This window comes from Copadichromis virginalis, linkage group LG1, assembly GCF_057382275.1.
Source record: "Copadichromis virginalis isolate Kocher_CV1m ecotype Utaka linkage group LG1, C_Virginalis_male_GT1.1, whole genome shotgun sequence".
Taxonomy (NCBI): domain Eukaryota; kingdom Metazoa; phylum Chordata; class Actinopteri; order Cichliformes; family Cichlidae; genus Copadichromis; species Copadichromis virginalis.
In genome coordinates, this window is record NC_140618.1 from 13,527,960 (window position 1) to 13,542,881 (window position 14,922).

At 41.3% G+C, this 14,922-nt stretch overlaps 1 protein-coding gene across 2 annotated transcripts in view; it reads right to left on the minus strand.

The window, feature by feature from the left end:
• Positions 1-14,922, minus strand: part of LOC146718446 (talin-2) — a 100,340-nt gene that overhangs the window by 22,066 nt on the left and 63,352 nt on the right. For both annotated transcript variants that reach the window (XM_085451637.1, XM_085451645.1), the window contains exons 20-36: positions 14,549-14,683; positions 14,303-14,462; positions 10,042-10,208; positions 7,736-7,864; positions 6,914-7,027; positions 6,650-6,763; positions 6,082-6,216; positions 5,733-5,861; positions 5,466-5,568; positions 4,529-4,737; positions 3,285-3,404; positions 2,604-2,801; positions 2,312-2,451; positions 1,559-1,652; positions 1,281-1,370; positions 1,059-1,181; positions 809-952 (exon numbers count right to left, since the gene is read on the minus strand). In XM_085451637.1, coding sequence (XP_085307763.1) covers positions 809-952; positions 1,059-1,181; positions 1,281-1,370; positions 1,559-1,652; positions 2,312-2,451; positions 2,604-2,801; positions 3,285-3,404; positions 4,529-4,737; positions 5,466-5,568; positions 5,733-5,861; positions 6,082-6,216; positions 6,650-6,763; positions 6,914-7,027; positions 7,736-7,864; positions 10,042-10,208; positions 14,303-14,462; positions 14,549-14,683 — 2,304 coding nt within the window. The remainder of the gene's footprint in view (positions 1-808; positions 953-1,058; positions 1,182-1,280; positions 1,371-1,558; positions 1,653-2,311; positions 2,452-2,603; positions 2,802-3,284; positions 3,405-4,528; positions 4,738-5,465; positions 5,569-5,732; positions 5,862-6,081; positions 6,217-6,649; positions 6,764-6,913; positions 7,028-7,735; positions 7,865-10,041; positions 10,209-14,302; positions 14,463-14,548; positions 14,684-14,922) is intronic.

A 14,922-nucleotide genomic window follows, 5' to 3' on the forward strand; every position in this document is an offset into this window, starting at 1 on the left:
CGTCCGCCAGGCAACGTAGTGCCGTACGAAGTAGCTCGAAAAACAAACTTCAAAGTAGCGCTACGCGTTCAGCGGGAGGCGTGGATGATGAGCGGCGATAAACTTGCGAAAAGCAAGTTATGCCCAACTCCACCGGTGGATTCTGACAGCGTGGAAAAGTGTGAAAACATCCACGATCACCAACGGATTTTGAAGGGCTGGACTGCTGCATGATGGAGAGGAGGACACCGCCACGGCCCTTCTGAGGGTGTTCGACTCTGACACTGACAACGAGGATTTCTTTGGTTTTGAAAGTGACAACGAAGGAGAGAAGCGGAGAGTGGATGACGAAGCCATCCTGAGCCTGTTTGTATCCGACACTGGAGGAGAGGACTTTGGTGGTTTTAGTGCGCAGGAAGAAGAGAAAGATGATGGTGAATGACTGACTTTTCTTCTTGTTAAAGCTGTGTCACTGCACCTGAGCCTAAAAGGTAGTCCGAATCTATTTTTCTGGTGTGCTATAGGTTACTGTTATGTACTACATGTGCAAATATGTACCTATAACTTGTTTTTCAAAATATTAATAAAAGGGGTGTGTCTCCAAACAGCCATCTCTTTCCTGACAATTCCCTTTGTGCATATTCTCTTACATATGATAAGTCAACATTGAAACACCTGCGGCTTTTAGTCAGGTGCGGCTAATGTATGTACAAAACAGGGTTTTCCCCTGATTTTAGCTTGTGCGGCTAATATTCAGGTGCGCTTTGTAGTCCGGGAAATACGGTAATTAACTGGCTTTGGTTGTATATGAGCAGAACAGTGGATATACCTGGGAGGGGCTGCTTTCTGGGTCAACAAGATTCTGACAGGCCATCTGGATTGCTTGGTTGGCTTTAGCAAACTGTATGGGATCCACCAAACCCTGGTGTCCCGCCTGACTGTTAGGGTCTGACACACCCACCAAGTAAGAAGCCTGTGGAAAAATAACACTCATCAAACAGCATTCCCCATAATCACCCCGACTGCTGTTTCTTTATTTGCCCAGGGAGCGTGACAATCGTTGCTCTAACACTCTGTACCTGTCCTGCGGCTTCAGTGAGGCCACACAGGGCTTTAGACGCTGATCCCACACAGTCGCCAAATGCAGACACATCCCCGGTTTTGCAGTTCTGAGAAATGCCAGCCATAGACTCTCCCAGGACCTGAACAGAGAGTCGGCAGAGAAGAAATGGTACGCTTAAGATGCCTAATTGGAAGTGTGCCGTGTGCTTTGTGTCTGTCTGCTTTAGTCAAAAGCCTACCTTCGAGTTCTCCATCACACTCTCGATACAGTCAAAGTAGGAGAGGTCACTGACCGGTTCATTAGGGTTGTCAAGCATTCCTCTGACAGCCTGGGAGATGAATAAAGGTTTTAAAGAAGTTTGAGAGGCTTTTATTTTCACTTTATTCTCATTAGTCAGTGCCAGAAAAGAGAGGCGTCTTATAATCCACAGCTTGTATTGAAACTCGCTGACACCATTGATGATTGCGAATGCTTGATCGCGAATGCTTGATCGCAAGGTGGAAAAGTTTTATTTACCTCCAACTCTCTCAGGGCATTGTCACACTCCTTCTGCCCTGGAGCCTGCTGTGTGCACAGAGTGATCAGCTGGTTGATGCTGTCAGTCACAGCTCTGGCATAGAGAAGAGGAACAAACATCACACTCCAGTCCACGAGAGCGTAAGGGAAACAGGCTTTTATTCTGTGCGCGTCGCTTTTGAAATGTGAGAATTATTCCTGCTTGTTTCTGTGTGCTAATAACACAGCTTATACACTCACCCTTGCAAATACCTACGTCTTTTTTGTTTGTGCAAGCTTATCAATTTCATCCCCTTATCTGATCGTCTCAACATTTTGTTTGCATCTCTCTTTTTGTTTGCTTTTAATTTTTTAAATGACCCGTTTTGGTTGGCAGCTGAAATTGGCCCCATTAAACCCATTAATGAGTATGTTATCATAGCAAGCAGATGTCTGAGTGCATTTTGCTGATAATGTGAAAATCATAACAAAGCCCACTTGCCTTGATAGACGCTTTTACCATATGCTCATTACCGAATGAGTAAAGTGGTAGTTTAAAAAACAGATCTAAACCAATAGCAATAAAATAGAATTATTATGTTCATAGCTTTGAACAGCTAATTATTTGCTGTTAGTCTTATTACCGAACCCTGGACCTTGAGCCTTATATCGACTCTTTGATCTTAAGATCTATCATGAGATACTACCAATCAAATCTGCTGTAAATATTAAAAATCATGGTTTGTGGGTGTGTGTAGGGGCCAGTTGTAGTACCTTGCTGCAGCAGCTAGCAGGTTCTTGGCGTTTGCTGCTGCTGGGTCCACAGACAGACTTTTAGCAGCCAACAGCAGTTTGCTAGAAGCCATGGAGATGTTCTTCAGGTTACCAATCACCTGCACCTGGTCGTCCTTTTTCTAGAATGACACACACACACACAAGCGTGTGAAAATACATTTCAAAGGAGTCTGAAGTCTTTGTCTCTTTACTGGGATATCTGAGTTGTGATACGTGCTACTACTGTCTTAATATTGATGACCAGATGTTGGAATTGAGATACAAAACCAACCTGAGTGTGCCCAGCCATCTCGATGCCAGCATCCAGGAACTCATCAAAGTCTTGGCTGAACTTTCCAGAGGCCACAGCCAGCTGGCTGCTGGAGCCTCTGGAGGCGTGGACCACCTCGCCCGCTGACTGGTTTAGTTCAGCTGCTGTTTGGTTGAGCTCACTCTGGGCCTCCTGGAATGACTTTGAGGCGGGTGGGATCTGAAGGCAGCACAAAATAGAATGATTCAAGATGAAAGAAATTAAATTATTTGTAAGCGTCAGAGTAATATCTAACAGTTCCCCAATGCATTTACAGCAGGTGTATCAGCAATAATGATGTCACTTTAGTGCTAACCCTATAAACTGAAAACTGTCTGTAAACCAAAACATGTTCAGTCTTAAATTTGAAACTTGACAAATGTCTAAAAAGCAATAGAAATGTAAATCATGCCCCTTTCCTGACTTGCATGCTTAAATGAAATCAGGTTTACACTCCCGTCAGATGAACAACGCTGCTGAATGATTTAAAAGTGGTCACTAAAGAATGCTTGAAATGATATTTAAAAGGTCAGTCCTGCTCTTAACTTGTACGCGTCATTAATCACATATTTCTCGAGGTTGTTTCTTTTTTTCCCCCCCGCCGTGGGAACGGAAAGCAATCTGTGATGCCGATGTTGTGCCGGCAGAGCTCCGATGACTCACGGTTTCAATCAGTAGCTTCTTGCTGGCCTCTCCGATGCTCTTGAGAGCCATGTCCACATCCTTCTGGCCAGGTAGACAGTTAACGCAGTTGTTTAGGGAATGAGACACAGCCTTTGCCACCTGAAACACACAGCAAACTGGGTTAGGAGGGTGGGCACAGGTGGACAAGCTAATCTAGAAATCCAAACTCAAAACGTTAATGAGCATAGCAATTATCCCCAAAAAGTGCCAGTTGTCCATAAGGCTGAAAAGGTTTTTGTCAGATGTAGTGAGACTGTTCAGCTGTCACGCCTCTGAAAACAAACATTTTTCACTTCAAACTGCTGCACTTTTTAATAGACTTATGGAGCAGGCCATTATTTTTATTTTAAAGGGTCATTTATTGTATAGTTGATTAGTTTATAGAATTTTTTTATTACATTCATTTGTTGTACTACTTTTATTTGTATATTTTATTTAAGCCATTACTTATTTTCATAGACCTGAGTCTTAAGAAACTGTCTCATTCTGTCATGTTTCTTCATGGAAAATAACAGAATTTTTTTCCATCATAAATATCACATAGCGACCCCTGAAGCACACAACAACATGACATCTCAGTGAAGCAGTTCAAAGATAACAGAGAGGCTCGCACATCCAAAATTTATTTGTTTTACTAAACATTTCCAAAAGGTCTTAGATAACACTATTTGGTTATTCTAATATTCATTTTTCTCCATTGATACCACATCATTTATTCATTTTGAGTGGAAAACACCTGGGCAACGAGGTATAAATAATTAAAATACTTTGCAATAAATTGCCACCTGGTTTATTATAGAGCTACTTGCTAAATTTGACAGGTGTTCACTTGACTGCATCACCAAGCAGACGTAGATATCCTTCTAAACGTAAATATTCAACTAAACATATTAACCAAAAGAAAGAAAGGCTGATTAATAAATATATTAAACAAAAACAGAACCTGGTTTCATCTTTAAAAGTCACATCGTGTAAATTCACAACATATTCAGTAAGATCTATTATTAAACTTCCTGTTCAATTCCTCCGTGAGTCCCAGGGGAAAAATATTACTTTTAACAGTGTATTTCATTTAGTTCATGATTGTTCAGGAGTTTATTTTGATGACTTTACTTTTAAGGCACAGGTGCCATAATCTGAAAGGAAGCCGAGGGCTGCACCGAGCCTTCCTGCCATCTGCAGTGTTGGACTCCATAACCTCGAGCAATTCTGAACCATCTCACCTGTGCCAGTCTCTGCTGGCTCTCAGCGTCTCCGGGGGAAATCAGTGCCTGCTTAGCCTCATGTATGAGAAGCGCAGAGCCCTCCATAACGTCACGGGCCGAGTCCAACATGGCAGCCGCGCCCTTGGGCTCCGTGGTGGAAGCAGCAACGCCACGGGCTGCTTGGGCGAGTGTTTTTAGAGCCTGAGCAGTCTCTCTGGCTGCTATTCCTACACGCACGATGATCAGAGGTAAGAGAGAGTACAAATGTAACTGACACAGAGGCATCACAGTGCGTTATTAAAGCTATGACACTTTGTGACAAGACAGTGTTCACTGTCATCTTTGAGTCATAAAAATTTGTAATGGCATTTGTTAAAGGCACAAAAAGTAATTCTTCTGTCTCGAGAAATGTGAAGCAACAAGCAACAAGGTGCCATGAGGCTCTTTCCCCTCACAGACAGGAACCGACAATGAGAGTCTCATGAGAAATGTGACATCTCATCCACAACAAATTAGCTGGATAGGATAAAACAAATGGAATGAAGCCATATTATGGTTCGGATAACAAGATTACTCAAGGGGGAGGAAAAAGGAAAAACGGGTTCCAGGCGATGGGTGCATTTCTCCTCTGGTTCTTTGGGCTGTGCTCTAACCGAGGATACTGTTAAAGCTAATGAAATCACCAGCGAGCCTTGTGTGTGCTACATTCTGGAGAGCAAAGCAAGAGAAAATAGCACAGGATGAACTTGAGAAAGGTCAAGACAACTAGTGACCATAAATTCAGCTCATTAAGGTGCGACATCAAGCTGCGGGTCTAGTTGGTTTATAATAAAGAAGTAGGCCTTCTTGAGGCAATAGATGAAAGGTTGTATGTGGTTTCCTAAAACGATAAAGATTTCTTCCTCTTGCCTCGGTTTGACGGTTTTTTTACTAGAATTATGTCAGCAGTACCAACCTGTGTAGTGTTCATTTCCTTGTGCAGCACAGGTGAGCAGCTGAGCCATAGAGGATCCCACAGACTTGGAGGTGCTTCCCAGATCCTGAGCACACTTCTCCAGCTAGAGAAAGGGGGGGGGGGCGCTTTGTATTTTAGTAACTGAAAACAAAATATTAGTCTGCAAACTCGCTTCTGACATGCTCATGCACTGGCAGCATGAGCATGTCTTGAATCTAGTGCAGCTGAGTCCCGACTCTGCTTTATGGGGCTACAATGTTTACTTACTGATTCTCCAGGAAGTGGTTTTAGTTGGGCATTCACAGCAGTCATCTTGGCATCTTGTAGCTCACTTCTTAGGGTCTGGATGGCTGTAAGGGCAGAGTCTATCTCCATTGGGCCACAAGCTTCATGAGCCTAAAAACAAAAGCAAGTATATGGCATATGTCTATATGGCTTTTTGTCTGTTCCTATGAGGTCTAAAATTTGTATATGAACCACAAAGGTAAAATATTTTCTTGCACATGCGATCTGCATGTCCAAAATCCAGTCATTTTGTGAATACTATGCATGCAAGAATAAATTCCTACATGCACACATGGGAATGCAAGAATTCCCGTGCGTGTCTATGCTCTACCTTCTGTGCAGACGTCCTCAGCTCCGCCAGGCAGGTGGCCAGGTTCTTGGCACACTGACCCAGTTGCATGGCTGCAGCCTGATCAGTCACCGTGGGAACAGATGACTTGGCCGAGGTCACCATCTTACTGCCAGGCTGCGGAGAGAGAGAGATGTGGGGAAAAACCCCCCCAAAAAACATTAATTTAAATTTTAATAAAATTGTATTTATTTAAATCGTATAGGGCTCAACGGAACGCGTTCCCTTAGAGAATCAAGCAACCAGTGCACTGTGTAGTTCACAGACTTGTTGATATTTCTTCAAAGGGTATTATGTGGGGCTCTGAAACCCCAGCTAGGTATTTAACACATAATACCATCACACCAGCATTTCTGTAACCGCCCGCTAACACCAAAAAGAGGTTACCGGCCTATTTTTAACGTCCCCACATGACAGAAGCACTATTTATACTTTTAGCCTGGTTTCCAATGTAGGACTGAAGTTACCCAGTACGAGTGCGGGCACATAAACTTTTAACAATCCCCACACCAGCAAAACAGGCAAACCAAAAGATCATAAAGGGCTGCACCTGTAAGAAGTTCTGGCTGGCAATAATGAGGGCCAACTGTGCACTCAGGTCCTCCGGTTTGGCCTGACTGCCACGGACTCCCTGGACAAGCTGTGGGATGTGATCTGCAACTGCCTACACACACAAACATGGAGACACATTACCATAAAGATATGAAAGAAACATAGTATGAAGCACAAAGTTTCAATGCAGTTCACATTAAAAAAAAAAGAAGCCAAAACCACCAAAAATAAATGGCACCCTGCTGTTAGCAACATCCCTCACCTTACAACTCTGCACCAGCTGCTGGTGAGCAGCTGTGTTCTTGTTGGAGGCGGCGGCGTTTTGAGCAGCGGCGATTGTCTGTGTGGCTGCAGCTGCAGCTTGCTTGGCAGCATTCTGAGGAATAATGACAAGACCCACACAAACGTCACATGTAGAATATGGTTTCGCAGTCACGGTGTCACACTCTCTTCACTCCTCTGCTTCTGGATGCTGAAATGGTAAATATGCTGCTAAATATGCAGCATAAAAGACTAATAATTAAGAGTGGGACTTGTGTTTCCATACATTTTCTTCCTATATTAAAAAAAAAAAAAAAAAAAAGGCGTTATGTAAAAAGACTATGTACAAGGAAAGTGCATTTAAAAAATGAAATTAAATAAACAAAATCAGGTGAATTTTAGAAATCCTTCTGAACGAGCTCAACATTATTATTTGAGGCGATATTGAGTTGTGAGTCAAGCAACCTTAAGGCATACGAGCAACTTTCGATCCATTTCGATTGCACTTCTTTTCCCATTTCAGGCAAAAAGAAAGAAATAAACAAACTGAAGCAAATATTTAAAACCTGACATTTAAATGGTGAAAACAGCTTAGTAAACATCAAAATCTCATCTTCCCTAATCTTTGGTGCCTCATTTGAACTTTGTAGACGGTGACACAGTATCCTAATACTAATACAACTTTAGAGATGGTGACATTTAGAATTGGTGCTGGAGATAGCACGATATCACCTCTCAGGCTAAATTCAGGAAGAAATATCATCTGTCTGTGGTAGCTTATTCACTTGGGTCGATGTGCAACTGCTAATTTTGCTCTGCTGACCTCCAGTCTGTTGATCAGTTTCTTCTTGATGGCATTCTGAGCAGCAGCATTAGTGGCCACACGCAGCCCCTCTGCAGCCTCCCTCAGTCTCTGCTGCTGGTCTTCATTTTCTGGGTAGGCTGCTGCTCCCTGAGAACACACACACAGATAAGCCTATACATGACAGATAGGCAAGGCAGGAAGAAATAATCTTAGAACGTCCAGTCCCGAGAAATCTTTGAAAATGACTTTCCCACTGCTCAACCTGATGCAAACAATCATTTCTTTGTAGACGGCTAAATGTCAGGAGCTGTTGTTTATTCATATCAAGAAGCTTTTCCATCTTCCTGTTTATACATACAGCGGTACATGTTTACTGGGTACTCGCACCTTCCCGTCTCCTGCTGTTGGAGAGAAAGCTCAGCCTTCTGCCATTAAGTTAATTAATGGGGAGCATCACCTGCAGCTACACAGAGAGGAAGGTGTGCATGACAACACATGTCATTAAAGAAATATTTAACCTCACTGATGCTACTGGCAGAAGTCACTGCAACCCAATATATCACGAGCACACAGACAAAAACAAAACTAATTTTGTGCTCCAAGAGCATTAATCAGAGTTAAAATGTTGTTAGTAACCGGTTTCGAGTCGGTGCAGTTTGCAGCTGTCATCAGCCTGTTGGCAACTGCTGACACCATTTAAATAGAGCAGCCAATTTGCATAATTATTAGAAAGTGATGTTTTCCACAGGGTGTAACAACACTTTGCAAGAAAGAATTCATCCTGGGGAACTAGTCTTTAAAATCCGAGATTGTTTAATAGCAGCATGGTACGCGAGTTTCAGCAAGTCAACAGTGCTCAAGCATCAGCATTGATTTTACAATTTGGAGCAAAAGAAATAAGCTAAATATGCTAAACCCGTTACCAAGGCAATGGTTGGCTAAGGTCTCAGCTTCCATTCACACGGATAAACATACAGCTGTGATGGTGATAAGTCTGGCATCAGACTCTACCAACCAGCTGGAGGGCATCATTTAATTTTCATGGTGGAAGTTGAGAGTTATTAATATCAGCGTGAGATTCTGTTGAAAGATAACGGGACCGATGTCGAAAGATAGCAGATAAATAATTTGGATAGAAGACGATGAGATAAGAGGCAAAGCTAAGCCTGACCTCAAAAGTCTGGGGAGAATCAATTTTGATGTCCAGGCAATTTTAATGTTGCTTTCATAAAAAAGTTATGAAGTAATAAGTAGATGAGAGAAAACTAAACAATATATTGCTTCAGACCAATTCTGTGAATTTTACACTTTAGTTGATTATTGTTTCTGTACTTCAAAGTAATTCCTAATCTCAACTATTGCTGTTTACCAGAGGAAGGTTTAAGGGAGCAGGATTTTCTTCATTTCATTTCAAAGTATAATTTGTTACTCAGTGAGCTCCAAAACTGCCTGAATGTTAGAAATTTTAGCAATATAAAAGTCACTATTCACACAACTCCAAGTGTCTATAAATCAACTAAACAAGGCCTAGATTTTTAATGTGTAATTTCAAAGTATTTAAAATAAAATAACTCTAACACACAAACTCTACAAGTACAAAAGAATGAGCAGTGTCACTAAACCACCAACGCTAATTCACAACATTAACCAACAACAATTCAATATGCAGCTTAACAAGAAGACTGACCCTGTAGATGTTGACTTTGAGAAAAGCATCCTAGAAATAAGGATCAAGAGGGGCTTTTTTTCTTTTTAAATTGAAAAAGTTTTTAAGGTCATCTTTTATTAAAGAATTAGAACCGTGCCAACAAGACCAAGCAGAATAACCTCTCTCCCCTTTGTGTGAACACACACACCTACCTCCCCTCTTGGGGTCTCTGGTTCTGCTTCTTTCCCCTCTGCTGTCACTATAAAGGTTATTTTATACATACCGGAGAAGCAAAGCCAAGCCCACTGGATCTTTACACAATCTTAAAAATGCCATTACTGAGATTAAAATGAAATCTTTAGCTCAGTTCAGTCTTTTTGGGGACAGAATAGGTATCAAAGCCAAATTCCAAAAAAGATAAACAGGCATGTTTTTGAAATTTTAGCCTAAGGAGAATTGGAAGGTTGCTGGTTCGATACCTGGCTGCTCCACTCTGCATACTAAAGGGGCAAGATGATGAACCCTGAGTTGCCACTGATCCCTTGATCGCAGAGTGATTATTAGATGGAAAGCACTTAGATGCAAAAAAAAAGTGCTGTGCGTAGGATAAAGTGTTTTGATTGCTCAAGTCGACTAAAAAAAAGTCCATTCACCATTTAATAAATATGATTCTTACCTTTGCTGCCTCCACCATCCTTGCTGTGGCATCAGCCAACAATTTAGCAGCTGCCAGCAACTTCTTAGAATTGTCGACGTCGACCTCGGCTTCTGCATCGGACCTCATGGCATTCACCAAATCGGAGGTGGCCTGAGCCAAGACTCGAGCCTGACGCACCATCTCTCCTGAGAAACGCAGCGACGGATTAAAGAGGAGAGATGAGGGGAAACAGAGACATGGGTAAATGTAGAAGTCATACTAATGACAGGCTCCTTTAATCCCTCCTCGTGGAGTGGTTTTCTCAATGAATGGATTAAAATTATGTCAGTGAATGTTTCCCACTAATGTGATGTATAACCCTACAAATTATGAACAAGAGGTATTTTAAACACCAAGATGTACAACCATGCACTAGCAAAAGCAAAAAAAGCAAAAATGGTTCAACAAAGTATGAAATTCTGGCTTAGGAGGAATAAAATAACACAAAAAAATAATACTGGCTTTGGAATTTTGTTCAATTTCAGGAGCCCAGTGATGGACTAAGGATCTATACAGGGTGTACACAGCCTCTCCCAATGTCAGCTGGGACAGAATCGAGTCCCTTCCCAAAAAAGACCGGGTGGTTGCTTGTTTTTAAGAAACCTGTACTGGGTACTTTTAGATCTCTTTACTGCAAATGCTTCCAAGTTTACTGAATAATGAACAATTTGGATAACAGCATTTAAAATTTCTTTAACCACTTGCAATATTAGTCAAACCCTTTTCAACAACTGCTTTCTTTTGTACTGATTAGTGATAACGATGCAAACCCTAGCGGAGCAGATAAACATTTTAACAAGACAGTATTGATTTTTAAATTTGAAATATTTTAATTTTCTATCAGTAAGACAACATAAAAGATCCCCTTCAGACATTTAAGCTTATATAAAATTTACACTGCTTTGAGCAATCTTTTTGTTTCTGTGGTTTTGCCACAAAAAAGCTCAATTAACTAAAAGGCAGAAATCTTTACAAAGATTCAAGTTTCACTAATACAAGCACGACTCCAGCTACATTATTAAAAGAGATGCATATGAGGTATAAGCACTGCGATGAGTGAACATCAGCTTTTAAACAACATGTGATATTAGAAATCCTACACATGTTTTCAGGTGAGCTCAGGGAAACGTTCAAAAGAATCAGATAAAATCCCTCTGGTGTCAAAGTGGAAAGAAAAAAGCCCAACAGATGTAACATTGATCAAAAGACCTTTTTTGATGGAAATTTTAAACCCAAGAATGTATAAGGTAAGATACAGAATTTTTAAGCTTCCTTATTGTGCATTCACTTGTCACGGTCTGAAGTAATAAATATGACTGAGGTGTAACAAGGGCCCTTTAAAAGAGAGCCTGGTGGGAGAGAAAGAAAATATACAAACATGTTTCACTCTGTGTGGGTGAAGAGTTGTATTCCTAATAAGATCTGGAGGACTTTATATCTCCCTTGTGACACACAAAGAAACCAGTGAATGTAAATATTACTAGCACATTTCAAACTTTCCTAGACTAAGACTAAGATTACAGACTAAAATAGGGCTGTGCGATAAGACTATAATCTCATATCCCGATATTAAGACACCTATCGTCCGATAACGATATAAATCACAAAAGTGTAACATTTTCTGTAAATTCTGTGAATCTCCGGCAGCTCGACTTGCGGGAAGTGTTTCCAGCTGGGCGTCGTGTACCTGGAGTCGAGTGTTTTAACCGATGCATGAAACGATACATTTTTAGACATAAGTTGTAACAGCCGCCGTTTGCTTTGTGAGTATTTATTACACGGCGTGCTGCGGGGGAAAGCCTGTTCTAACGTTTGAGTCTAAGGTTTATTTTTTAGCACCTGACCGCTCTTTTTTGCTTCTCATCCGTAAACACTCGTCATCTTTCACGTGATTCAGTTTATTTTGAAAAGTCTCAACAGGATCTTGAGCTTTATTGTGAAAGGTTCATGTGGAACAAGCGGACACGCGGTGGTTTTACCGTCGTTGTTGCTAACGACAGCACATAAAAACAAACGCTTGTCTGTCTGTAGTGTGGTTATATTAAATCTAAGAGAAAGAGAGAACTTTAAGAAATTAATATAACCACTACAGTGACCATCAAAATAATGAAAAAATATTGCCCTAAACAGTTTATTTTGCGACACCACGAAACAAACGATAGCGTAAAATGAAACGATAGACGTTTTTATGTCTGTGAAGGTTCTCAGTCATCCAGGTCATCGTAGTCAAAAGAGTTTGTCAAGCTCTTTTGTCTATCGTCAAAAGCTCTTTTGACGATAGACGTTTTTATATCGTCATATCGAACAGCCCTAGACTAAAATATTTAAAAAATAAAAAATGATGAAAGAAATTATTGTTTATAATCTATGTGCCAAAGACACACACCCTAAAAGCTACTTTACGATAAGCCTCTGTAATTCATGTGACTGTCTAAGGTGATCCTTCAACCTGACACTACTGACAGAGCGACTCTTTTAATGCTCTTCACACTTTTATCTTTTTTATACTGGGTGTGACATAACATAACATACCGTCTTTGACAACCAGTTCAAAGGCGGCGTTTTCTGTCGTTCTTCTTTTATTTAGCTCTCAGAAGAATAAACAGCAATTTCTACTGTCAGGCCAATCACTTTGTCAGAGCTGACCTCTAGGCCCTGACATTCTCAGTGCATCTATATCCATCTATTGGTCTTTCTCTACTGTCAGGCTTGTTAAAATCACTGTCAGCTTTTCTCTGTGGACTCACAACGCCTGACAGGAGTCCATTCAAACCCAGCATCACATCAGTCTGTCAGAGGAGAAGACAGGAAGAGGCACAGATACACAAAAGCATCTACTCAGGGACTGCAAGCCTTAGAGATGTGGTAAGCCAGTTTTTTTTTTAAAGAAAAATGCACCTACTGGCACTGTTTTAATGTATTTGTCTATTTAAACTCAAACTTCTTAGAATAACAGGTTGAGTTTCACATTTTTAGCTCTAGAGTAGGCTGTGGTAACTATTTATATACTTATGGCTGGTTCTTTGGAGGATGCTTCAGGCCGATTCAGCTCTCATGGGTTAAAAGTGTTGATAAGTCAACCCTGACACTTGATTTCACTTGGACAGCTTAGATGGCACTTATCAGCTAGTAGCTGTGAGCTTTGCCTACAAGCCAATGAATGTGTTTTAGTCATTGTTTCATTTCTTCGTGTTCATTTTTCCCCCTTCTCCAGATTATCAGCAATTACTTTCATAATACTTCTAAATTTGGATGATGGAAACAGGTCATCAGCAAGACAAAGACACATAACATGTTTACTTTATAACTGTCTCCGTTTTAGCATATTAGCATGCTGAGTTTTCTAAATGAGCACTTGACCCAGAGTTGAAGATGATCTGGTCGCCCCACCAGTTCATCTGCCTCCATCCTCTTTTGTCACATCAGTCATGAATTTTTTTTGTGGTCTTTCTCTTTTCCTCGTGCCCAACAGCTCCATCTTCAATATCCTTTGTCCATTGTATCTGCACATGTCCAAACTGTCTCATGTCTTCAAACCGCTAAACCTGCACCGTCTCTCTGATGTCCCCGTTTCTAATCCTGTCCATCCTGGTCAATCGCAACAACAATCTCAGCATCCACAAATCTGCCTCCTTTTTTTTGTTTAAATCAGTGTCACTGTCTCCAAACCATCATAGCAGGTCTCACTACCACCTTGTAAACCTTCACCTGTCACAAATTACCCATGACGCTCACACTGTCCATTGCTTAGGATGACTGACCCCAGGTATTTAACTTGCTTCTTCACCTGTCCACTTGCCTCTCTTTCACACACTGGCTCTTACAGACTTTAATTCCTCTTCTATCTAGAGCATACTTGCACCTGCTTCCTACTCTTACTACAGAGCACAATGTCACCTGTGAGCATCCGAGTCCATGGAGACTCCTGCCTGCCCTCATCTGTCAACCTGCTCATCACCATCACAAACAAGAAGGGGCTCAGAGCTGATCCCTGATGTAATCTCACCACCACCTTGGACCCATCTGTCACGTCTAGCACATACCTCATCACTGTCTCACTGCCTCCTCATACATGCCCTACACCACACTCATATACAGCACTTGTCCGTCACTCCTGTCGTCCTCATACAATACCACCCTTCCTGACTTCAAGTGAGGAAGGGTGGCACTGTACATGCACTGAATGCACAGCATATTTCAGATTTTAGAGTACTAGAAAATTCTCCTCAATTGGACTCACCAGCATCTCCCATTGAGCTGAAAATACTCTCAGTGACAGTCATAATGGTGTCCGTTGCCTGGTCATAGCGCCCAATCGGTTCTCCCCTTGAGGTGTACTGACGAACGTGTTGCAGGAGATCTCCTAAAGCCTGGCTAACCACGCTGGCTGCTGCACTCACCTTTAACACAAGAGATTCATTGTTTATTATTCCACCAGGCAGCAAAAGGTTTAGCGCAATGTTGATCTAAACTAAACCAAACTAACCTGCTTGAGAAGTTCGCCATCTTCTGTGGCTGAAAGGCAGGCCTGGACGCAGCTTTCCACCGAGCGGTCGACAAGCTTTCCAGCTTCAATTAACTGCTCTTGGCAAACTGGAGAACTGATAGTTGGGCTTACCACCTACGTCAACATAAAGATGAAAAAGAATATATATAATTACCTCTTTTGTGTGAGAAATGTAACACAAAAACATTTTTTTTTTAAATAAAAAGGCCTCAAATCCAAACAGGAACCTGGAATAAATGAACCACTTTAACACTCTTTCATCATTAATTAAACAAAAAACCAAAGAACAGAGAAAACATAAATTTAAAAGGACTTCAGCATATGGCTGTCATCACGCTGATATGAACAGAGGT